The sequence below is a fragment of the Atractosteus spatula genome, chromosome 14 (genome assembly GCF_055471065.1).
Source record: "Atractosteus spatula isolate fAtrSpa1 chromosome 14, fAtrSpa1.hap1, whole genome shotgun sequence".
Classification (NCBI taxonomy): domain Eukaryota; kingdom Metazoa; phylum Chordata; class Actinopteri; order Semionotiformes; family Lepisosteidae; genus Atractosteus; species Atractosteus spatula.
Window position 1 is genome coordinate 10,308,421 of NC_142719.1, and position 26,980 is coordinate 10,335,400.

The window sequence follows — 26,980 nt, forward strand, 5'->3', positions numbered from 1 at the left end:
ATGAGCCTGTAATCTTATAAATACTGCTTGTTATCCCCCCATAAAACCAGAATAAGTACAGTCTGTACTCTGAAGATTCTTCTCATGCTGCAATCCTCTCGAGAAATAATAACGTTATTATATGTGCATTATGAAACATGCTATATAAATTAATTGACATGAAAGCCTCCCAAATCAATTTACATTTAGGAGGGGGCCCACTTTATCCAACACCAAAATGTATCCCCGACTACACAATTGATCATTTAGAAAACAAAAAAATGACATGTTGATTTTAGTGGAATATTTAAGTAAGCCACATTGTACGAGTCCACAGTGGAATTTAACCAGGTCACCCGAGTTAACATCCCTACTGCTACAAGCAGTGCTATGGAATCTTTAACAAGGTTGGCTGTCATATGACACTCTAGTGAGTCACAGACTACATTTCAGATTACATTTCTGTGTAGCAATTTGCTCAAGGTACTATAAAGTACTTTTGGCTTTGTTGTAATGATGCCCTTGATGAAGCCACAAAACAGACTGGAAATAAGTACAATGACATCTCAGTTTATTCCCTATTGAACACAGTGAACAATGCATTTTTGTAAGAGGACATTACATAAAACTTCTCAGAACAGATTTACCTTTTACGAATAACTCTTCTGAATATGGCTTTTGATCTCTAATTCCACTGTTTTCTATATCTATGGTTCTGTTTTTTGTGAATTACAGAATATTTTTTTTTTTTATTCCAGCTTATTTTCTTATTTCTGTATCATCTTGTGAGTGATGGTCTTGGGCCGAGAGAGCAGCAGGGAGCACAATACTGTGAATGAACTGGACAGCAATCAAATATCAAGTCAAACACAAAGTCCTACATAATGTTGTGTATTGCTCATGCATGATGGCAAAGCCTATGCATAATGTTGTGTATTGCTAAAACAATGCCTGTTAATTACTGTAGCAACGGTGATATTTATATTGAAATCTACAAATATCTAACAATATTTCCATACATTATTAAGGAAATATCTAGGGTGAATAATGCTCACAGATTCCTCTGAGTTCGGTTGGTTAACACAAATTCTGTGGTACACTTTCCGAGGGAGTGATTTTTTTTCCTAAAACATTATGGTGGAATAATCATAGATAATAATCAGATAATCATAGCAAACAAATACACTGGACAGCTAAGTAAAATTAACTACTTAAACTAAAATGATTTGGCAGGAGAGTTAGATCACTTTTGTTTCTAGATCTCAATCACTTGCTGGCTCTATTTTCAAAGGCTATAGGACTCCAGATCTCAGAAGAGTGGACCTGCTCTTTTGTGACTCGAGCTGTAAACGAACCGAGGACCAAAACTGGTCTTTTCATACTTAGTTTCCATTTTGACATACAGTAGGCATTGATGAGGTTACAAATGAGAGGAGCTGATCTGATCAATCTAATCTGGTTCTTGATATGAGGATCATCCAGCCATATCTAGATAGGGGGTCATCCAGCTATTTCTAGATAGAAGTCTAGGTTTCACCTTCAAGAATAATGTAGAAAATGCTTTCTGTTCTTAGTTGCAAATGCACTCCCCCATAGTTTCCACTTGTGTCCTCTGGTTCATGTTTTACCTGGTCAATACCTTTCAGGAATCAGAATAGTTCAGTCAGGTCTTGTCATAGTCTTCCCCATTGAAGGCTAAAACTTTTAGTGCAGGACTTCACTTTAACCCCAAGAATGTATCTTCATGGTGGCCAAAATTGGACACAATATTATCAATGAAGTCTTACGACTGCACTAGTGTGCTGTCATCTTCATTATTCAGTTTTTAAAAATGTCATGGTCAACGCTGCTCTTGAGATACTTACAGCCAGAGCCGGAGCCAGAGTATAAATCCTCATCGTCGATAAACCCATCGTCAGTTGAACCCTCTGTGTCCATCGGGCCCACCTCCTCTGAAGCTCGCGGCCAGCGATAAGCCTGCAAGCAAGCCAGACGGCCCATGTTAGAATGAATAAACATTCACCGAGCATTGGTTGAGACAAAAAGAGATGTCATGGTCTGCACGTTTCACTTCACTTGCTATTGAAAAGGAAAAGGACGTTCATGACCTCCAGTCACATGACTGATTTATTTCTCCGTTTATACTGTGGCTGAATGCCTGAGACATTATCATAAGTTCACCACTCGAGGCTGCTAAACCAGCCTCTAGGGTAGTGCGTTGGCTGAAACGGAACAAGTAAAAGTTAATTCCACACTGAAAAGACTAAAGAAAATCACAGTGTTTTGGCTGCTGATCCTTCTTGAGGTGCCATAATCCTCCAGGATCTGTCACAACTGAGAAAGGATCAGCAGCTGAAATTCTGATTTTTTCAGCATGGAATTAATTTACTAGTTCCTAAATAGTTTCAGAACTGATTCATGTACAAACAGTTAATGGACAGCTAAGTAAGTGTGTAAATAGGGTGATCGTTTCTCTGTTACACTGTGGAATTCACAAGTAGGTTGTTATAAAGTAGGCTTATAAAAGGGAGTTTGTTCACTTGGGGTTGGTAGACCACAGAAACAAAAGAAGCTTTGTCAGCAGACCACCTTGGATTACAGTTTGTGTGGGGCAAGCATAGTTAGCTACTCCAGAAAATACTAAAGTTTAGTAAGGACTCAAGTAAGCTACATAGTTTTGGTTTGTTTAATTTTGTTTTCCAGGACCTTTCAGTACATTCCAATGGTCTGGACTGGTCCCTGGGTTTTTGCTACCATACACATACTGTAGCAAATTGGTCATTTGATTGCCTATGAGGAAACATATCTTTTGCACTAAATATGTTTAATCTTGAAGAATGGTAAGTTTTAAAATTCTTCCACTTAAAAAATGGAAACAACTGGTTAAGCTGGGAATAGAAGAGTCACGATCCTGTCAGTTGTATAGCCTTGAAGGCAGTTGCATTTTTAGGTTCAGGTGATTAGTAACTCAAAGATCCGGAAAGAATACATCCAGCATGGTAGCCCTCAATGTCACAGTCACTCCTCACTTACTGTAACTGAACAGTCTCACAGATTGATGAATGTCTTCAGAAGCGGATGATTAAGAGCAACCTTTAACTCCGGGACATTTCTAACTGTCTTACTGTGTATCAAGAATGGCCACTCTTGCACTGGCAGTGGCTTACAAACTGACAGAATTTGAGTGTCATATCCAGAGCTGCAGCAGTGCCAGCAGGTCATATCTCCTGCCAGCGTGCCTGCACAGCTCTGCCCAGTGAGTGGAAGTCAACTAATATGTCATTTCCACAAACATCATGACAGGACAAAAATTACTCTCCCACTCACTCATTTATAGTAGTACAGGTCTTAGTCCCACTTAGTTCTTACTTTAAACCAATTAACTCAATCAAATAAGCAATTATGGACTAAATAATGAAGGATCAATTAAATGGATAAAACACTGCCTGGGCTGACAACCTACAGTGGAATTGGAGTGAGCTGTCGAGGGTGCCTATTGATACAAGGTAGCAGTGTCTTGACTTGGGGCACAGGGACTTGTTTTGCACCTGGTCCTGTAGTACACCTGTATCAGCTGATCTTCATTCCAGCTGACACAGAGGATTTCTGAGCTTAAGGACTGAGCAAAGTAACTTCCTCCTTTCACATTTCTGGGCGCAAGCCTGATAACACACAAAGACAGGATACCGCCTGCTTTGATCTTACAAGAATTCAATTCGAAAGGAAACACTGTACAAAAGGGCCATTGAGAAAAAGCCATACAGAAACAGTGTGAACCAGCTTTAGCTCGAAAGTTCAGGGGACAAACATGTACAAGGGAAAAAAAAAATGTTTTCAGATCACAAGGTTCACCATGTCCGGGCCTGAGCAAAGTACAGAGCTCCGATTGTGGTTGGTGGGCTAAATTAAAGGAACAAGGCCTAGGAGGCCCACACTGTGTGCTTCATGACATCTTTTCTTTGGGGGAAAGCCCACTGTACTGACTTCTGCTCCTACAAATAACAGAGCAGCAAGCACGACAGGAAATTGTGAGGCTGTTCATCATGACACATGTTTGCCTTCCGAGAACATAAGAGGTTGGGAAAGCCACCAAGCTGTAATTCAGTTTAGGCAATGGAAATTTGCAAGATATCCTGCACGTATCTCTGATGATCCAGTAATGTGCTGTGATGGGCCTGTCATAGTTCTCCAAACACCCCAATAGTGGCCTGAATACCTTCTGCCATTCCTCTCCCAACACTAAATGATTAAACATTGTCAGCCAATTTATTTGTGAAGCATCAAATCCAATTTTATTGGCAAAAACTGCATGAAATGTTGTAAACACAAGCAATGTGGGCAATGTAATTTTGGCCTTATAAACTAAAAATGAGTCCAAATGAATTAACGTGAAACAGATCCCATTTTGCTATATGTATACCAGTTACCACATTGAAGGAAAATGGAGTTTCTCAGTGTGTCTGGTTGCTTGCAGTCAAGCACTGAATCATTTTGCAACATGACATGCTTCACCATTCACCAGCACTGTGCTACCAGGGAATCAGCTGTCCACTGGTGTTCCTTAAAAGAGAAACTTCAATTTAGACACAGTAATTATAAAAGTCCTGCAGGAAGCAGATCAGCTTCATCTTGTTGCAGGTAATGACTTTTCTTTGAATTAGGTTTGAAAAATCCATTTAGGCCACTGGAGGGCTGAAATGAAGCTGGAAAGTTCAGTTTCATGATGTAGCTTTTTAAAATATTAACATCCCTACATTCATCTGCAGATGAAAAATGTTTTTATGCTCATATTGGGGACCAGTCCGCAACTTTTAAAAGTTCTGGAATCTCAGAACTTCAATTTGCATTTAACGGCTGCAACGCCTAACTCTTGGTCACTTTCACAGTCCTCTGTGATTTATTCATCTGGAATTTCATCCAGGTGGATGCTGCAGATTGGTGGTGGTGGTGGAGCGGAGTTTCCCATTACCTGTAAAGTGCTTTGAGTGGCGTGTCCAGAAAAGTGCTATATAAGTGTAAGCAATTATTATTATTATTATTATTATTATTATTATTATTTCCATTAGAACAGGTGGGCCAAGAGCAATTATGTTCCATTAGGTCCATTAGATTTTGCATCCAAAATAAACTGGGTGGTAACATTTTCTCATTGATGAGTCAGTGAACCCCTGACCTTTAGAAAATGGTTTATCCTCAAAGGTAAAACAAAATGTTCAGACCAGTGACCAAGGCCTCCAGTAAGCAACGGCACCCTCATGAATTCTGTTTGGTTTTGATCATTAAACCTCACTGTCAGGATGAGGGCAATGTTGACTCAGCTGCAGTGATTAATTATTCCAATATTCAGACTTGTGCTGCTACTAAACAGTAGGTTTCATCTGGAAGTAGCACAGTAGTATAGTAGGAATGTTGTCTCAATGCTCCAGTAACCTTGGTTCAATTCCTTCTGTACAGGCTATGCATGTTCCTCTCTCCTCTTGCAGGCTTTCTCCAAGAATACAGGCTCTTGCCTTCTTCCCAAAGATATGGCTGGCTAGGTTTCATTGCTCCTTTCATAGGGACCCTGAGATGGACTGGCATCCAGTCCCAAATGAGAGTGGTCACATGCTCTTTGTGTGGATGTGTCTTAAAGAAGAATCTTTTTAAATAGCTGTAGCCAGGACAAGAGACAAGAGAGTCCTGGGTATCTGGACCTAACTCCTTATTCATACTGATTACGGTGATCACATGTGGATTAGTGGTCTGATGTGATTTTTGGATCTACAAAATAAGTTTACAACCAAACAAGCCGATGTGCAAAAGGATGCCAAATTACCTCATCTGGACTGTCATTTTTCGTATGTTCTTGTTCACCCATGATGAAGCACATTTTTGATACCTACTGGAAATAAATATTTCCATCATAATCCTGGAATCAAGGAATCATATCGGCACAGTGTAGGCTATGCTCTTATTCCTCTTCAGATGTTCCTCTTCTGCTGTCAGATGCTTTAGCCATCCCTTCTGAATTATTGTCAAATGTTCACGCAACATGGTTTTCCAATTAAGACAGAATCTAGGTCAGAAACGCAAATCAGAAAGAGCGATCATCCTAACAGTCTTGTTTGTCATCTGAATGACACCACTCTCCCGTCACAGATGGAAATGGCCCAGGTCTTATTCCCATTATTGTCGGTTTAATCGCTTTTTTACAGCTCAGCTGCAGAGATGATGTTTTCTTGGAACTGCCGATTTGCTTTTAACTTATTTTTCAAAAATGTTGTTTTGCTGTACGAAACAGAACAAAAAAGGGGAAGCTGGGAAATGATTTGTTTGAGGACTCATTAAAAGCAGGATGATACAATGGCAGTTTACGTGCTCATTACAAAAGCAGAGCACTGCCAAGCCCACAATAGTCTTTTTATAGCTCATTATCAGTGAGACAGGGCTGAAGGGAATTAAAGCTACCAAGTGCTAGAGAGTTTATTACGAAGGTGCAGAGTGATAGTGTTGGAGAACAGTAAAGCAAGTGATTTACTCTTCATTAATAAATGCGGTTATTCGCTGTCAATGAAAAAAGTCCACAATGCAGGGGCCCTAACTCATTAGGCACTCTACCAAGGTTGCACCCTGTGATCCAACCGTTGCTGGTTTGAGCGTAGGTCATGTCACTTACAGCCTAAGGTAGAGATCAGTCGGTCAGCCAGAGATTTCCTGTCAGAACAGTGCCCCCTGTGGTCTCCTGAGCATATGTAGGCATACAGTGATGGCAGAGAGAGACACGCCTCTCCCCCAGTCAGTGCTGAACCCTGTAAGGGGGCAGCGTATCCCCTGACTTGTTAAAAGGTAACTGGCTCCAAGATGAGGGGATCAGAGGAGTGCCTACACATATTCACTCTCCCAGTGCGCAGTACAGGTTCTGCAGCTGTGAGTTGCAACATGCAAAGCACAAAGTTTACTATTCCACAGCGAATGGGTATATGACAAAAAGAACTAGAAAATGTTGTTTTCAAAAGGGTATAGATCTGTCATACAGGAGGCCAGTGTTGTAATGACAATTACGAAAGGGAGTGGTTTAGTCATTAAAAACATGTGACTCTCATTATACTGGGTCTGGTCCGTCCCAGCATTCGCTAGAAGGAGTCTGCTGGTTAACTCTGTTCTTAAAATCTACAAAGGTCGGCAAAATAACAAGCCTGAAATGTGTCTTTTGAAATTTCTATAGTCACCGCATGGAAGCATCTACTGTACAACAAAAACATCAAGATCTGGCACCGGCCATTGAAAATGCAAAACAAACTCAATTCAAAAAGCAATTAAACATTCAATCAGTACAAAAACAATTTGCTTCATATTCATTTCATACCAGAAAAAAAATTAGCATCCCCTCATAAGAAAGTTTACTAGTTTTAGATTGATTGAAACTGAAGCTTTTCTCACTGTAGTAAGCCAGAGTTGAAACACAATACTTCACTCACCTCAAAAATTTATTTCACTTTTTCTCAGCTACGCCACCACCAGAGACCACAAATGTGAATGTGAACCTTTTGTGACTCATGTACTCAGTTTACTTTAATCAGACTTCCATTCAAAAAACCTCTGGAGCCCAGCTGTGTGTTGTGGGAGATCCGAGATGGGATAAAGCCTTAAAAGAGCAAGAGAAGCACACTCCATCCATTAAATATTTTCCAGCAGTTACTTGTTTAAAAAAAAAATCAGCTACACATGTTCAGGGCAAAGGGAGTCATTATTCTCTGCCACTGCTATGACAAGGAAGAAATTCCCTATTAGTTATGACAGAAAATAAATTCAGGGAGTGTAGTTTCCAGATGAACTGAACTGCCATAAGTTAGGTGCAATTATAAGCCTATAAAGTGGGGAGGAGGATCCTAGAATGGGGCCTGGTGATACATTAAACTTTTAAATTATGAAACAACATCCTTTGTGCATCTGAAGATTAATGAAAGTTTGGGAGGAATGAACAGCAACCAAGTTCTCCTTCACTTCTGCTGCTGTAACTCCTCATCCACCATGACATCACTTCCAGAAACACAATGAATGTAATTCCTAATATATATAGATGTTAAACCTACTGTATTGCATTGATCTAGCTGTTATTTTGGCTTACACGGTTAACTAGTGAGCCAATCTAATACATGAACTATAAATACACTAATAACTTTCAAATTAGAGCTGCACTTTTTCTGGTCCCTGAACGCCAACTTCAACTAAACTACTTAGACATGTTACCGAAACCTAACGCTCCAGAGTCTTCCATGAAATTTATAGATCTTGACAACTAACAGCCAAATGAACATGATGAGCCAGACATCTTCCTCTTTTCATAAGCCTTCTTACTCTGCTTTTTAATGTACAAAACCAAATTAGTAAATAAATCTCCTACGTATCAGATTATGAGTGATTACGACAGATTGCAAGGCTCAGAGGTGGAGTTCAATATGTCCTTTGAGTAGCCAATGAAACTTACAGAAAAGAAATAAGAAAATGGTTATAAACTTACTTTTGAATTGTAAAGGTACGCAGCAGATACACACAAGAAGGCAGCTGGTGTTGATGATATTGTATGTAGGTAAAGTATTACAAGTACATTTTGATGGATGGAAAGCTATGCAGTTCTTGTTTTGTTTTTATATAAAGGGCATAAAAGTCAATAAAAGAAAAACATTTTAAATGCAGCACATAGTTAAAGGATTCATGACTCAGTCTTCAGAGACTAAAAGGATTATTCTCCTGCCAAACTAATACATCATTTCCAGGAGGTCAGGTCTCCTGCTTTTTTTTTTTTAAATTAAACGCTGCGGTTCTGGTCAGAGGTCAGACTTCTCCAACATTATTCCTCCCGACTCCAGTATACCACTCCATCTTTCCCACCTCCTTCTGCAATCCTCCCCCCTCCACTGGGCGTTCTGTCCCAAAGGGGCCTCCATGAAAAACATCCAGGAATTTTTCATGCGCACCTAAATAAAACATGGCGCCTCTCCGAGACTCACGCTTTCTCTAATCGTCACAAGTCACCTGAGCTCCCTGTCCGGCCTGCCTACTCATTTTGAGTTCCCGAGAGCCTCCCGGCGGGACTGTGCACTCCTTCTCGACCCCCTCCTGCCTCCTGGCCTTGGTTTCACTGAAGTGTCAGGAATACAGGCCTTTCCTGGGAAGCCCCTTCTGGAGTCGCAGGTTGAACTAGATTAAACACACTTTTATGACCCTATTTTATGTCACACTTTTATGTCCAGGGTCAAGAAACTGCCAGAATTCTTTGTTGCCATTTTTAACTATGGTCCTTTTGAATGCATTTTTCCCCACTTTTTGCCTCCCCCCCCCCACTTTTTTCCACATTTTTTTCCTCTTTCTCATATGCCTTGACTGTCTGATACTTAGTTACATTAAACTTGCGACTGAGAGTTGCGTCCCAAGGGAATTTATTTTGAAAGGCGCCTTTAAAAAGGTATACTGTTATAGAAATTAAGAATTAATTGGGTTTTAGATTCAAGTATTTTATTGTTTCACAATCTTTAAGTATTATTTTAAACTTGGGGGTAGAATTTTTTGAAGGTTCAAAATTATGTAGTGTTTCTGAAAGACATTTGTCCGCCCACATGCTGCTAGTTGTGGTGTCAGACATTGCCAGTGTCTGCACGATTAGTGAGAAGCTCCACTAATATGTACCACAGACGTCTTTTTGAAAGAAGGCAGAGTTCCATCTGTCCACAGTGTTGGGCGTTGGTGGTTTGTAAAGGCTGGATCGGCAGCGTGGTCGTGAACGCTAGCTGCAGGTCTACTGTTGCAAAATGTGTGCGTCAAGGAATGTCCTGGAGGAGTGGAGTTATCAGGGTTACCGTTTCTCATCCTTCCTCTTCCACAATTAATAAAACACACTTGTCTACAAGGCAGCGTCAACGTCCAATTTCCATCTCCCCCGCTGCCTGCTAGTTTGACCCATGACTCGGTCCCAGGCGCCTGTGAGGAACTTCTCCCCCAGGAGGGCTTTGGAACAGTGTGTCTGGAGAGCAGAGCTACAGGGTCAAAGACTGACCTTCATGCACAGAGGCTCCTGGGTGACTAGAGGAGGAAGAATAAAAGAGAGTGGGGGCACGGAGAGAACGGCAGCCCAGGGTGGGAAAAGAGGGCTTCACAGAGCCATGGCCAAGCGTCCGGTCCACATCTGACAATGCCATCCTTCTGATGCCCCAGGATTGCTGCGGCTCATGGCTCAACTGCTCATGGGCAAGAACTACTGCTGTTCACATCTAATGGATAACTGGAAATCAGAGTCAACTGCAAAGTCAGAGACTCTGAGACTTTGCTTCCCTCCCTATCACGTTAGTTTTGAGAGTCTTCATTGAACTATTCCATTACGTCAAGCATTTGCAATGTTATAGTTTAGAAGGCATCACACCAGAACCTTCACTGCCCCCCTTATTGTTTTATTTTCCTGATTTAATATGTTTTTATCTGATACCATTTACCATGCAGCAAAAACAAATGTCAGGATTGAGTCATGTGCCGCAATGACCATCGCGGGTTACACACGGGGAGCCTGTCACATTTGTTTTACTCACAATAGTCTCTAATGCAAACTGAAGCCCATTTAATCTTGAGAATGCTGTGCAACTTGGCTGGTTTCCACTGTTTTGATCCCTTGGCAGAACAGCAGCAACAGTCTGGCTGGTGACAATTTCAAAGTGTGAACCTGACAGTCTCAGCCATACATTGTTTGGCATCATCACAGATAGATGTGTATGGTTCTTTTTCCTTCTTCGTCAGCCTTCCCAGCCACAGTTTTGAAAGCCCTCAAAATGTAGCAATGCTGGGTCAATGCTATACCATCAACATTACCCTGTAGGCACCATGATATTGCGTGAGAGCTTTTGTCACCTCAAGGCAAATGTTAAATTCTAGATCCACTCCAGGTTTCCATGAGCTGCAGATGCAAATTTTACTGATGTAGTAGAAAAATGAATACAGTAACTCTGAATGTCTGTCTGTAGAGATGAGGCCAATGTGAGGTGACCACATCTGAGCTATAGAGCACTGGATATTTCCCTTATTTACTTCACCTGTAAAACCAGAAATGGGCAAAACAGCTGTGTAATGGGAGACTGATCTATTTGCTTCAGCTAACAATAGTGAAGAAAATACATTTCAGAAACCCGTGTCCACCATTCACTGGGCTCTTTCCTGCATAACCATTATGAAATCACAGTGCTGATCAAGCCATTTTTACTCAATGGGAATGAAAGATGCTGAATCTTCCACTGTAAAGGTCTATGATGAAGGCATTCCACAGGAGGAGCAGAGCACAATGTTGTGGAGCTTGGAAATTGTAATAAAAAATCACTAAGCAGAGACATTCATCAAATCTTTACTGCTCCCTTTAAATCTTTACTGCTCGATAAACTTCATAATTATTTTACTATGCCATATATATATTTAACTGTTGTGAATTAATTAACCTAATAAATGCTTCAAAGGAACCATATCACTGCTTTCAGGTGGAATATTATCTATCCATCTATTTTCTAGTCACTTTATCCAATACAGGGTTACAGGGTTACAGGGAAGCCAAAATCTATCCCAGTAAGCAAGACGGTTCACGCTAGACATGAGTCCATCTCTGAGCACACACAGACAAACTCACAATAGCACCAATTTTCCCAGAATCGAATTAACCAACTAGTACAGTATGTCTTTGGACTCTGGGAGGAGCACCTGGAGGAAACCCACACAAATACGGGGAGAACATACAAATTTCACGCAGATACAGTAGCACCCTGGGAACTGAACCCATGCTAACTGCTGCTCTACAATGTTGACTATTTTTTTCTACAGTTTGCTGCAGTATATGGTGTTTTACTTTGACAGGCCACCATTGAACCCTGAGAACCGCACCAGACAGCATAAGTGATGGGTGGAATTTTTGCCATGATGAACCTCAGCGAGGAAGAATGTCATCACAAGGAGCTTGTTGTGCGATCAGTTAAGAGGAAGCATTCTTTTTTTAGTCAATCCCAGCTGGGAAAGGGATAATAAAGAGCTCCAGGGGGAAGCAGTGAGTAGCCTGACAGAGGGAGGAAAGCACAGGGTTAAGCAGATGATGATGCCGCAGAGCATGGTGAGGCACAGACAGCCGACGCCATTAATCACTCAGTTACAAAATACATGTGGCGGGTGGCAGAAGGGCAAAAAAAAATTCATTAAGCAGCTTTAAGTGATATGAAGTGGGGAAGGGGGGGGGAGAGAGAGAGACGCTTGTGATGTCAGGAGTCAAGAGATTTTTGTGGCTATTCTTATCATGGCAGCAAGGCCTAGCAAATGGACTTGACAAGCAGGCCGACATTATATGACTGTCCTGAAAGGAGAAACTGTGGACTGGGGATGAAGCTTTCCCACGTTACCTTCAGCAGCAGTGAATTGATTTCTACATGAAATTGTATTAAATGATTCCCGCCACAGCATGTCCGGCAAAGACAGGATGAGCCGTTCATTAGACATTCACTGCAAGTGTCACTGTGCACACTTCGAGGCAATTTCATAGACGAAGCTGAAAAGAGCTCTTTAAACTTTGATTAAAGTGGAATGAAAGTCTACTAGCACTCAGTTGGGGCCTTGAATTTTTTTTTTTAATTCAGGCCAGATCCAATTTGCTCCTGTTGGTGAGAAAGCAGCAATATTATCAAGTCACAGGGCTACACAGGAAGAACAACTGCGTTAATTGACGGGATATTTTTGGGTTAAGATTCAAACAAAGTTCTGCTCTGCAGCCACTTCCTGTCCAGGTGTGAGTGAGACAGAGAAATCCCACTCCGGCCATAATTAAACCCACAGTTTAATTCAAAGACGAGGAGTCAAATAATTCTCACCCAGGGTGGAGACTTGGCATCATTGCCACTTTTGCCTTTAAAACAGGTGCCCATCAGAACTCTAGACAAATGCAGTAAACTTTCTGGCCAGTAGGAGTCATTGTAACATATTTAGACTATAAGGCAGGTTATAAAGAACAGAAGGACATTTATCCAATCTGGCACATTTGGTTGCAAATAGCATAATCAGGATCTCAATTTTTTGAAGAATATTGAAAAATATGGGTGAATATCTTGTGCCAGATCCTCACAAAATTTTATGTAAACACATGCTTCCTGTTCTTAAATCTAGTCTTAAGACTTAAATGCACAACCTGTTGCTCCATCTGTCTTTTTAGAGAGACATCAGGGTAGAGAAACTAATCACTCTCTCAGCAATGCTCATATAAGAAGCAATGTAAGAGGTTAGACATCCCAGGAACTGGTATGGACAATCTGAGTATTTGTATTCTGCTGAAGGTGACATTCTCTGTGAACAGTCAATACATGTGAATGTGCCTAAAAGCACCTTCAAACAGCAGTGTTCATCTTATAGAAGAAAAGGCTTTGCAATTAGAGTCCACACCACTGAGAAAAGTGTACCATTTCAGTCTTGAATTATGACATGTTCCCCTTGAATCACAATTGATGTTCTTGGTTAAATGGAATAATACAACGTTTATGTATTATTTCAAGACCTCACTCTCAATTAGCAAAGTCGATTTAAGTGTAATAACTTAAATATCTGACATTACAATCAACTCACAAATATTAAAAGCTGAACTTCAGGGGAGCAGAATCCACTATATGTTCTAAGTAAAAATATGAATTGTATGTCCCGTTGGTAATGGAACGTTTCTGAAGATCCCCAGTTGGCATCAGATGCTGATACTGTACAGTGAAAGGAGTTGGAGCCCTACAATAACAACGAGAAAGCCATTTATTCCTTTCAACCTGTAACACTTTTCACATGATCCGCGATCGCCACTGTTATAGACTGGGGCGTTCTGCCAACACAATCTGATCTTGTTGCTCTCCCTCCCATATGCGAGCTGCCAGCACTGCCACACAGAGCACCCATTCTGTTATGAATTCAATCCACAAAGTAATCTGGAGCCAGGCCAGCCACTGAATACCTCTAATCTAATAACATCTCTGCTCTTTTTAACAAAGTATTACAGAAAATAAATTAACATGCAGCCACAAACCCAAACTCTCCCTTTAACATGATTAGAATGCACTGGCTAATACTCTCTGGCACAGCAGAAATTGAATTGCATATGAGAAACAACAACTTTTTTTTTCTCATTCCAGAGGGCTGACATTTCTTGTTTGGTGTCTGTTTTTGGTTTGATAAAACAATCAATCAAATTCTTTGTACAAATAAACAGTCACTGACACTTGTTTGGAAGTGAATCAACATTGTTTCTGAGTTATTTGCTGCTTTTTAAATACCTTCTCTTTAAAGACTTTCTTTCCAAAGGCCTCAAATGTTGTTAAGTTTAAAGAAATAGGGATCACCAAAGGCCAAGTACAAGGACTGCGAAAATCCAAACTATTACAGCAGTCTCAGCTGAGGCCCTTGTTTAGAAAAAGGATTAACAAAACATTACAATATATCGTGAAAACTACAGAATACAGGTCAAGAGATGTTAACATGTCTAAATACATTGGTAAAGACAGATTTAGAATACTTTGTTGACTTTTTTGCAACACTTCAAAAAGGACATACTGTAGCTGCATTGTAACCAGTCCAATGTGGGAATCTGACACTATTCAGCTATAAAGTTGAAGTAGATACCTTGGCTTCTTTAAAGAAATGGCTTCACTTCATCCTTGGATCACTTGCCTACTAGCAACCAAATAAGCTAGAATGGAACTAAAAATTGATTTCTTTAATTTGCAAACTTTCTCATGTTTCTAATGTTAAATCAAAGTCCTTACCCACCTGCCAGTGCTGCCTGATGACAGTCCTTTTTTGCCAGAGGCATCTCCTTCTACGTGATGGAAATCTGTCATCAGGTTCTGCGTTTGTAAGCAGTACGTGGCTTGACTTAATCTGCCAGACACCCAGGTATTCCAAAAAGACTGACAGTGCTTTCTCTACTCTGTCAGCGTCCTGCCACCATGAGAGTTGTTGTGATATGGAAATAAAGTTGCCCAGATTTACAGTATTATTGACATTCTGGCACACGAGAATTCAGCTGTAAAGGAGATTCCAGGCAGTCATCTTATCCCACTGCAAGTAGCAAGGCCTCTTCGTGTCCATGGTCTTTCCCCAACAAAGAAAACACAACCTGCTTGTGTTTCTCTACCATACGACTGCAAATGGCTTGTCTTTTCTTCCCAATCAATAGCTGTGCATAACAATCGCTCAGGAAAAAGAGGTTCACGACGTAACAAAAGTACAGCTACCATGTTGCTAATCAAGAAAACCGGCTCAATGAAAAGGCTGAATTTGTGATACTGATTAAGTAAAAAAGACACGAGCTTGTCTCCCAAAACCATACTCTTCAGTGTCAATGTTAGTGGGAAGATTTATAGGAGAGTATTATAGGAGCCATGATTGACAAGTTTTATCGGTTTTAGAGATACTTAAAGCAACGTTATTCATCAGAAGCTAGGTTTATATCACAGTTAATGTGGAAATCCTGGTCTCCCCCCCCCCCACTATAAAGCATCTGAAGCTCTGCAATGTTTGGACAATTATGATTCTGTACTTTTAGTACTGTAGAAATATGCAAGACACATGCTTGATGACACGTGGTTCACCAGTAATATCTGACTGATGGTTAAACACTTGATCAGGACTGATTAAATTACATACAAAAAGGGCCCAGTTCTGCATAGCCTTAGGGCAACCAATTAGGAGACCACTTTCACTTTAAATTCAATTTTCTTTTGCCTGTAAAGCACTGCTGACATAACTAAAGTTCAAAATGAACACAGCACAGTCTCAGATAATGTCATAGTTTTAAACAAACTACCAGCTGCAAATTTAAATTCCTGGTGCTTTTTTGTTGCCAGAAATCACTTACATTTTTCATTAGAGACCTGACATCAGGTTGTGGGCCTGAGATCTACAGATGGTCAAGTGAATCAAAGCTTTGATTTAATACAAGATGAGATGAAATGGAAAGGTCTGATTTTACTGCGCCTTTAATAATTTGTGCAAAAAAAAATAAAAACCAGCTATCCATCAATCCATTACCAGAAAGCCATTTATTTATGGTGAGAGTTGTGGCAAACCACAGCCGCACTACAGGCATAGCAGGACTACACCCTGGATTCTTCTTTCCCCAGAGATTACTCACAAAAGCTGGCTCAATTGTGATACACCAGAATCTCAAATATTATAGCGTTAACCCATGGCCTAAACTGAAGTCAAAATGCAAGTCACAGTGAAAGAGCTACGTAAGCAGAGATTAAACTCTCATTCATCCCTAGCAGGAGGAAAACTCTGATTAAACAACATCCAGGCCAAAGAGCACACAGGCAACATCTTTGTCTCGGAGGCGGCACCATCAATCTGGTAACAGTGACAAGTAAAATATGTCTTTAAGACTACACTAGGCCCTAGATCATCAGACAGCCCTTATGCTCTAGCTATCAGGTTTTCTGAAGCACTTGAATAATGGTGTCAAACCAGAGCAGCGTCTTCCACTGGAGACGACAACGATCTGTCACTTTCACCTGACTGTATCAGAGTATCCAGAGACACACACGATGGCATAAAAATGCCATCTGCCTGCCAACATGCCTTCTGCTGCTGAACCGAGCCAAAACAGAGTACAATCACAGGCAGCGAGTATTAGCAAAAGTTAAGTTAGCAGAGCAGAATGCAACAGCAAATGCTGGCAAAAAGACAAAATATAACACTTGCCTTGATAGATGGAGATACTCAAAGTGCTACACTCTGCTATGTATCATTGCATAAAGGTCTTTCCAAGAAACTTTCAATATCATTACTTACCATTACCAATTAGTATTATAAAATATCACGATTTCAGCTTCTGGGGGCTCCCGAGTCCCACAGGCCAAAAACATTTTTAACATAAAGCTCCTTCAGGAGACCTTTAGAAATCAGGCATGGGAAAGCCAGATTCAGAACGTGAAAATGTGCACAAGAACATGGAACCTTAAAGAGCTGTTTGTTACTGTGGCAGAATTATTGCTGATCTGCAGGTAAAGGCAGTTTCAGGTCCCTGATATCTGTAAATAGCCCTAACTGGAGGTGAATTCGTTAATTATTTAAATAATTCGTGAAGGTTTAGCTGACATTTTCACATGGGTGTGATTAAAGGAATGTTTGACATGAAAATGTGTTAGCTCACAGCTTTAGGTGGCGGTTGGCTTGTGAATATCAATTCTTTCAGAGTATCAGAGGACAACTTGCCCCAGTAAAGACTTTTTGTGAGCAATAACATGCTCAGTGCCTGTGAGCCACCATAGAGAGTAGGTTGGGGCCTATCACAGTTGTATTTCTTTGAAATACCAGTCTGATTTTATTTATCAAGAAATTGTGACCGTCATGCCAACACCATTGGCATACTGAAATAATAGCTAAGTCAGTGCAGAAGAGACACAGTGCCTTAGAGACTAAGTCCTGGAACAACCAAAGGATAGGCACACTGGGTAAAAACAAGGCATTTCACAGTGAGTTGAGGATCCCATCACTACTCATATTTATACTTCCTATATTTCCACATTCCAATCCCACAGCACATTCTTTGGAAGGAAACGGCAACATTGGCTGCAAAGAGAGTACTTTTTCCTCAGCAGAATGGAAAAGAAACACAAGTGGGTATTTTTTTTCTTCCTGAAGATGCCTTCAAAGGCAGATAGCACAAGTCTCTTCAAACTCCATTAGCTGTTCCAGCTCTGCACTCAAGTATCCGTTACGAGAAAAACAAAAGCTCCTTTGTTTTCAAGTTGGAACTGGCCACTCAAACTTGTAAATAAGCCTAATTGTACCACAGGCCTCTCACTCCCCATTTCACAGGGGTAGCATGCTGAAAGGGAGGGAAAGTCTGTTTCGTATTGTTGTACAGTATTGCGACTTGTTAACCCTCCCATCATAATTTACATATTCACAAGAAAAAAAACTTTAAATCTAACAATACCACCAAATCAGAGAGAAATGCCTTAGAAAGGCATTATATAATTACTCTGTACTGCTGTTTTATTTTAAAGGGGGCTACCTATCGCATATAGAACCGTGTGAAGATTTTTTAAAGCATTTCACTGTAATCTACAAATTTATTTTCATGATAAATAACAAAGGAGGCCAATTCCAACTCCAAAACAAAACACTATCTTCCACTTGTTTATTAAAAAAGCAGTTCAACTATCTTCTGGGATTAAACCTGAAACAAATATTGAAAACCAAAGCCTGCAGGACACCGTCATGATCCACAAAGAGGGACCATTTCAACATTTCAAAGCCTGCTTTATAACCTGGAACTGTGCCGTTTATTTTGTTTTTTAGAAATACATAAGCTTCCCCTCAGGTATCCTTTACACAGTAACAGGTTAAAGTGGCAGACATAATTAACCTGAGCAATACTTTAAAAAAGTTGCATACTTTACTTCACAACGGGGTCACAACACAGTACCTGCACCTTCGATATATAATCTGCATTTTGCAAAAAACGGGGAACCAAAACCCGGCACAGGAAAGATAACATTAATCAAATTAACTAGAACTTGAAGAGTTTAAACAACTATGGGGATCATTGATCTTCCTATAGCTGGTGCCTTTGTGTACCCTGTGCAATTAGCAAACTGTTTGCAAGAGCAGCTCAGCTCAGACTGCAGGGCAGTAAATTGGTAGGTAAACATGCTGTTCCATTTGCATTTATGCAGCAACCTTCATCACCAAACATCAAAGGGTGCTTCAAGAACATTAAAGCAAGGTTCCTAATTGCTTAAAAGCCGCAGTAAAAAAAAATAGATTACAGCCCTAATTTAAAAATGTCACTATCCATATTGCTAATACAGAGCATCTTAGAGATGGTCACAAATAAAACCACAGAAAGGAAGCCTGCATAGTGATGACAGAAGCCTTCTGTAGTGCAGAGTCTGAGTTCAATTTAAGAAAAAATATGGTTATTTTACAGTCCCTGTTAACAAAAAGTCTTAATGTAATTTCACCAGTAAAACACTTTAAGGATAATCGTATTAACAAACCAAGAGGTTGATTTCGATGTACAGTTTTTAACAAAAAAGGTTCATAAAGGTTCACCATCAAATTAGGACCAGATGGATGCAAATGGAAGTTGTGAAGACTGTGTAGCAAGAAACTAAAATACTAAAGTACTCGACCCCCACACTCACAAGCATACAACATGCAGTGTATGACCACAAATGGTGAGCATCTCTATTCACTTTTAAACCAGCAAAAACTGGGATTCATGTGGTCTCAAATGTGAGTGCTTTATCAGACTTAAGTCACTTTGGAAACCACAGGTTAAATATTTGTGAAGACAATATTTCTGAAGAATGTCAAAAATGCATCAGCCTAGAAGAGCACCCAAGTCTCTGTCAGCCCAGTGTCATACAGACATCCATCCCCTTGGAAGAAGCTGGCTCACTAATGTTAACCCCCAATCTAGCACACAGCAAATATCTTCCAGCACACAGGAGCCACGATTGGTCAGGAGTTCAGGAACTGACAGCTCCAGCAGACCCGCAAGCAGCTGCAGAGCTTAAGTGGCTGCCCAGCTCTGGAATACAATCATCAAGGCTGTTCACAACGTCTCCATCTGCGCTGGGCCTGCCCCAGAGCCAGCTCGGCTGACTCGCAAACACAAGGAACTCCAGTTCCGGCACGCACACATTCTCTGGGCTCACACGCGTGCGTGCAGTCAGAGAGATGAGCTTGCGTACAGCGCACACCAACCTGATGTCATTCGCACCATGAACACAGGCTACCCTTCACGATGGAACCACGGACAACAGAAAAAGAAACACTGGCAAACAAAACCTAGTGATGACACTGTTGCTAGATGAAATTAAATCTAGTTCCAGGCTCTAATACTGATGTACTGTAACGTACAGATACTCATGAAAGAGGTGTTAGTGGGGCCAGCAGGGGGCGGCCCATGTGGGTCCTAATGCCCCAGTATAGTGATGGGGACACTATACTGTAAACAGGCGCCGTCCTTCGGATGAGACGTAAAACCGAGGTCCTGACTCTCTGTGGTCATTAAAAATCCCAGGGCGCTTCTCGAAAAGAGTAGGGGTGTAACCCCGGCGTCCTGGCCAAATTTCCCATTGGCCCTTATCAATCATGGCTTCCTAATAATCCCCCTCTATGAACTGGCTTCATTACTCTGCTCTCCTCACCACTGATAGCTGATGTGTGGTGAGCATTCTGTTGCACTATGGCTGCCGTCGCATCATCCAGGTGGATGCTGCACATTGGTGGCGGTGGAGTGGAGTGTCCAGAAAAGCGCTATATAAGTGTAAGCAATTATTATTATTATTATTATTATTATTATTATTATTATATAATACTTGATGTAAATGAACACCTGAGCCTGTTCAAGAATATGCTCTGCTTGCCAAAGCTTTAAATATTATCTTGCTTGATGCCCGGTATACAATATCATTTGTGGGCATCCTCCTATTTACCAATGAATGGACAGAGGAAACAAATAAAAAAAAGCGATAACATTACAGTCAGGACACGGCCACATGGCTAACACTAAAAGAATCGGTCTTTCTTTGATATACAGTATGTTTAAAACGCTTGTTTGTTTGGGATGATACCAAACTAAATGAAACCCTATCTCAAAGCTTCCCCATAGCAGGCAGTACTTACTGTACTAGTTAAACAATTGTGGGGACCTGGTACAGAAACTGGCAACAATCGCTCACAGATGCTACAATAGCTTAGGAATTACAATTGGAGATTTGCAGTAAGCTATTATTTAACTTTCTTTTGTAGAAGGATTCAGGTGTGGTTTAAAACGTAATTTGTCCCCCATTCTGTCCAAGCCTTTTCAACAGTTTTGAACAGCTACATTCAACACATAGGGCATTTTACTCAAAGATGCCAACAGGGAAACTAAACTGTGTTTCACCACCAAGGAGGCCCTATTAAGAACCTCACAAAACACTCCTTTAAGCGTCCAACTGCTGGAAAGAGGGAAGTGGAATGGACAACAAACCGCAAAGGTTAGTTACTCTGATATGATGCACATGGTGGGTACGTGACAGCTTCTTCCAGGCGTTTGTTGATTTGACCAGAAATACGAGCCACAGCCAGAGTGGACGTGGATCATTTGCAAAGTTCTGTAGTTTGAGCAACAGAAGGACAGTGTGTTAAAATCGTATCTTACTTGTCCATTAAAAGCCTATTAAGAAAGTTTACACACCTTTAATGCCAGCAAACATTTTCAAGCATTTAGTGAAATGCAAATTTGATTAAAGAGAAACCTCAAACATGCTGCATTTCATACTGTATATTTCATATACATTTCAATTTAGAAATGCAGATCCTTCCTTTCTTCAAAGGAAAAGAAAAACAGCACCCACTGCCAGTGAACTGGGCTTGGATTTCTACACATCTCCTGCATACTCTGCACTGTATTATACCACAGACAGATGCTGGTCTAACTGGGTGACTGCATGCGTGTGAGGCCTCCTTTAAAACCCTCACGTGGGCATCCTGTCACTTACACAGCTGGCACAAACCCGGCAGAAACCCCAGGGAGCATACCATTAGCAAGGAGCAACGGCAGAAAAAAAATAATGCAGAATTCCTGGTGAGCCGGTAATTGGATTGACCTCAGTGGTTTAGGAAACACTTTCAGGGAGGGATTCTCAGGACTGCAGCTCTAATCCTGACACATCAAGAGACTGAAGGAACGTGCCACGATGGCCACACCTACTGACAGATGAGGATGCGAGATTTCTCCCTGGTTATCTGAACAAAGAGTCCTCAGGTTACTCAAACAACAGCCTCTGTGCTAATATTACCTCAGATTAGCTGGCATTAAGGGTTATCTACTCTTTGGATCAGTTGGGGAGGTCAGGGAATTGCAAGACAGTACAGTACTTTTAAGGATTCAAAGACTTTCTTTTAAATATGGACTAAACTTTGCTTCAGTAAGCTCTGTTATGTAGCACAGTAAAAGCGTACATGTTTCTCTACACGTCATACTGTAAATATGTGGGGGGAAGTGTCATGATGTCTCCAGACTAGTTCAGAGTTTTGCATTTGCGATATGAAAACATATTGTGTTCAGTTATAGGAAGCACACGACGCACTAAGTACAGAAATGTAATGCTGATACTGTACATTAGGTGACCTGCTTCTCTGAAAAGATTTCAGGAAATCGATATGCCCATACTGCCTTCATTTGGCTTGGAGTTCTACTTGCAGGAGGGGAGGCCTTCCTTAATTTTCATTGGTTGTTGGTGGGTGAATAAGGCTATGCCTCTCACATACAGGACACACACCAGCCAGATTCCTGCGCCCCTTTTTCAACCCGGCTCCAGGCAGAGAGGGCCCCAGTGTTTGAAGTCATTGTCACATTATTAAAAAATGTGAACTGCCAGAGGGCATAGTGTTCCAAAAAGCATTAGCTTATATGTTCTACCACCTGGAACTACATTCTGCAGCAGGGTTCCCATTTAGATTATTGCCTTGATGGGACAATGATTGATTAATTATTACTTATTCATTAATAATTTGATTAGTTACTACCCCATTAATGCAAACATGTAGTCAGCTGTTCCTTATTTGGCAAGAAGAGTAAATTACTCACATGAACAATGGGAACTACAGTACATGTTTTTCCCTTCTAAAATACATTTTCTTTAATGTATTATTCTGCTGTTCAGTTACAGTATATGCTGTGTAAATTAAGGGATAAAAGACTGATGTTGCCTGTTATTATTCATATAGTACTTGTTTAGGAGTGATTTCGAACACCATATTAATTCCAGGTTTGAAATGGACTGAAATTAGTGCAGAATTCTAGCAGGTTGAAGTTTCTAGGCATGCTGTTAAAATCAGCTACAGATCTCAGTGTTTTGTTTTATGAAGCTTCTACAACACTGCTGTACAGGGTAATGAATGGATCTGCCCTACGGAGATCTTGACAAGTTCATCTAGTTTGTGTTGACTGGAGGGTTATCATTCTAATGATTAAACAGGCCAAAAAAAAACATGATTTGCATTTAGGATTTTTCAGGGAAAACAATCCAAACAAAGTGATTCTACCAGACACTGTGAAAGCCGCATGCAGAAATCCTGTGGAATTCTCATGGGTCAAAATCCTTAGGGCTATGGCAAGAGTCCTCCGGGAATGCCAGAGGGAACATCCTGTAAATATCCTTTCACAGGGAAGTAAAGGAATCCTCATGGCATTCTCGTTGATTCTTGCAGGAAATAGCGATGATTATGACCTCCAGCTCCTACAGGAGTCTTCTCCGGGAATCTTGCAGAATTTTCTTTGCGTAGGCAGCTACTAAAGATTTAAGACTTACAGGCCCCCTTGGAATGTGATCTCATTCTGAAGTTTAGCTGAAATCCAAGAAGGATTCTGCAGTCCGTTAAATTTAGCCCAGAGAATATTCTCCAGATGCAGAAGGACTAAAGCATTAATATGCTTCAAAGACACAGATAAATCATAAAGAGCAAAGATATTAAATCCCACTCCGTCTCCCCTTCACTGTAATTAAACAGAAAGTCACTTTTCCCAGCGAATTAATCATGTCCACTTTTAACCTTGTGTATGGGGGTAGGATGGGCCCATCAAATGTTAACTGTTGATCAGTTCACAGGCTATGTTCCTTCTTATGCTGAGCAAACAGATCATTCAATTATCTCTTGTGTTTCATAGTTCCTCTTAATGGCAAGAGCGACGTGAAAGTGCTTAAAGGCACTAATAGACTAATATGGGGAAAAGAAAACAATTCACAAAGCTAACAGACCAAAAACAAGACTGAATTCAAAGCTCAAAAATCAGGGTACAGCATTCTTAATCACCTTCAGTGAAATAGTCTATTGCACTATATGGAGATGTACAAATACGGTGTTCATGGTAACTGTCCTATGGTCAGCGATGGTACAGCTGGGGCCCCCTAGTGGCCCTCCTGGGCCCCCCTGCATCTACTGGGCCCATTTTTAACTAGCAGTATATATTTATAACTAGCAGACACCTGAAGAAGGCTCCACGGCCAAATGTTGTGTTTTCTTTCTTCTCTTTTCAGCATGGAATAAACCTATTACTTGTTCCTTGACAAATAAAGAGTTCAATACTGTATATTTTAGAAAGATACAGTTATCATTCTAATACCCTTCTCATGATTCACTTGTTTATATACAACTAATACTGAAAGTGTGTTTCACTCACCATAGTTTCTTAGTTTCTTAATATTCAACCATCTTTTGTTTATAACAGAATCTGGCTAAGGCCAGGATTAGATCAGTAGTATGGACTGTATGTAACTTACATGGACAACCATGCAAAAGTTTATTTTTTACATTGGTTGGGGTATTTAAATATTCTGGTTTCAGAACAGAAATTTTTGAGAGAAAAATACAGGAAGAATAAAAAAGGAAGGCAGCAATTTTTCATATTTGCAGGGGGGGCATCACCACATGACCTAAAGTGATACTTAATGACCTCTGCCACAAAAGCATAGAAGTGACGCTCTTGAAAGAAAAATCAAAAGACTGACGCAGTAGCCAGACTGATTAAGACAGAGATTTTTTTTTTCCGGGCTGGGCATCTTCCCATGGCCAGCAAAGTAGTTTTCAAAGGGAAGACAGACAATTTTGCAGAGTGTAAAGCTGAGTTGATGAATTTCAAATGAGGGAGCAGCCTGCTTTGTTTCATTGTGGATCTGCCAGTGTGTGATGTTACATAAAAGGGAGGGTGTAGAAATGTTTGCACCCCGATCACTGCCTTTACAGTGCCCTACAAACAAATATTAAATATGATTATTGTATAAGGCTCCACTTGTGTTTTAGTTACTTGTACTGACATCTCACTGTTGCAAAATGTATTCTGGAGCGCTGCTTTGAAAGACAGCCCTACGGAATTGCACTGTGCTGCTGATCTGCTGAGCAACCACATGTACAGTAATATTTTGTCCTTGCCGAGTCTGACACCAGCACCACCATGATCCCCCACAGCAGACCCAGAGACACACTGAAAAAAGAGCAGCCCTCATGCCTGACAGCAGCCGCATGTCGTGTAGAGGGTTTGGGCAGCCAGGCATAGGCAGCCTGCCCTGACCCTTCTCATCCACATGGGTTCAAGACACTGAGAGCTCTGCTCTTCAGAGCCTTTAGGCCCTCTCCTGCCAGTTCAATTGCTTCTTTTCCTTGAAGCTGCCTGGAAAGAGACTTTCTAGTGAGCAGATCACTAGATTAAGATAGTGTCTTAATGGGCTTCTTCCCCTTGGAGATAGATGTTCTGCCACTGAATTCAGGGAGTTTCTAAAGTCCCTTGAACTCAACTATATATACAGTACGCAACAACAGCGCAGGACTGGCCCTTTCAGCTTCCCAAAATAATATGAATTCCCAAAAGAATTCACTGGATGCTTTGCAGGACAGGATCCTGCTGCAGATAAACCTTTCAGACTGTGTGAGGCCCGTGGGGGATCGTTTCCAAGTTAAATACCTATGACTCTGTGATCCGCTCCTCCTGTTTCAATTAATGAATTAATGGACTGTTGTGCAACCAGCTGTGGAAGAGTGTCGATGAGTTCCCTCAGTGGAGATGAGGTGTTAGACACTACTCTGTTTGCTGCAGTCGCTTCAGCTGAGGAACTGATAAGCAGAGCAGCTTCCTGGTTACAGCTTAGGTGCAACAGAAAGGGGTGCAATGTGTGGATCAACAACACTGTTGGACAACACGCCTTGTTAGTCAGAGCTTCATAAGGGCAGTGAGAAATGAAGAACCCTCAGGAAAGGAGAGCAGATAGTTACGATAGTCCACAGTATGCGTATATTTGGGCAAAACAAAGGGCATGTCCTCATTTATGGTGAGGAAGAAAACACAGCAATAGCCCAGATGTCTTACACATCCAGCTCAGTGATCATTATACTGCTTTGTACAAACACTCGCCTGCCCCGGAGTCAGAAATTAAACCCCACTAGATAAGGACATGCATTGCAAAGGCAAGCAGTGCACCTTTCAGAATTAACGATCAAATGTAAGTAGGCCCAAACGATGGCCCCAAGGAGTGGTTAAGAACCCCTCCTTTTCTCCCTTCAGGCCAGATTTTCATTTGTGCTGTAAGATGTACTGTAGCTTAAGCTGGGGCCTTCCCACAGAAACACGATAGCGCCGCTAGTCAGCCTTGATTTCTTCACTGCCATCAATCCAACTTGAAAAAGACAGACCCACTGCGCTCCTATTACAAAACTGTGTTTGTCGGGCAAGGAGCTAGACATCAGGAGAAGTGATGGCAAGTGTAAAAGTCTGTAGCATGGAGAAGCCCAGAATCCCCCAGGGGAGACTTTGGTCTGAGGGTTCCCATGGCAACCAGAAAGAGCAACACCACAAGCCCCCCCCCCCCAAACTCCCCTTGAAGATGTTTATGTTGAGCTGAGATAAGACCGTATTTAAGATTAGCCTAATTGTCAGACACAGCCAGAACCCAGCCCAGAGGGAGAGCTCAGACCAACACCCAAAGCACCATGTCTGTCCACATACAGCACAGAGCTCCTGGAAGCATTGTGAGTCATATCCAGAGGAACTCCCATAAGATTCCTATGAGGTTCCAAGCTTGTGTAGGTATCTATAAAAAATACAGCAGAAATCCTATAAGGGACCATTATAAGTCTGTATGAGAACATTCATTGAAATAGCTTTTTCACAAATCTTCAAAAGTGTCTGCTTAGAATATTTAGAAATGACCCTAAAGGATTTTTATATTAAGTGGAATTTTTTTATATGAAATGAATTAAAAACCTAGGGCTTTGATAAATGAAGGGCAGAGTTGCTAAAATGCGTTTTCTCAGAAGTTAAAGCCTCACCTCTCCATGACCTTGGCAAGCTACAGACTCGCACTTGTTGATGAAATGTCGCACAGAAACGTCATTTTCATGTCAACATATCCTTTGAAAACATTTCCTACTGTATAGCGTGCAAGAAAGCTAGCACAGTAAAATAAAAAAGAAAAACTCAAAA

General features: G+C 41.0%; 1 protein-coding gene across 1 annotated transcript in view; it reads right to left on the reverse strand.

Annotated features, from left to right (window-relative positions):
* Positions 1-26,980, reverse strand: part of sdc3 (syndecan 3) — a 129,253-nt gene that overhangs the window by 19,276 nt on the left and 82,997 nt on the right. Inside the window, exon 2 of the mRNA XM_088931858.1 lies at positions 1,845-1,956. Within this exon, the coding sequence (XP_088787984.1) occupies positions 1,845-1,956 (112 nt within the window). The remainder of the gene's footprint in view (positions 1-1,844; positions 1,957-26,980) is intronic.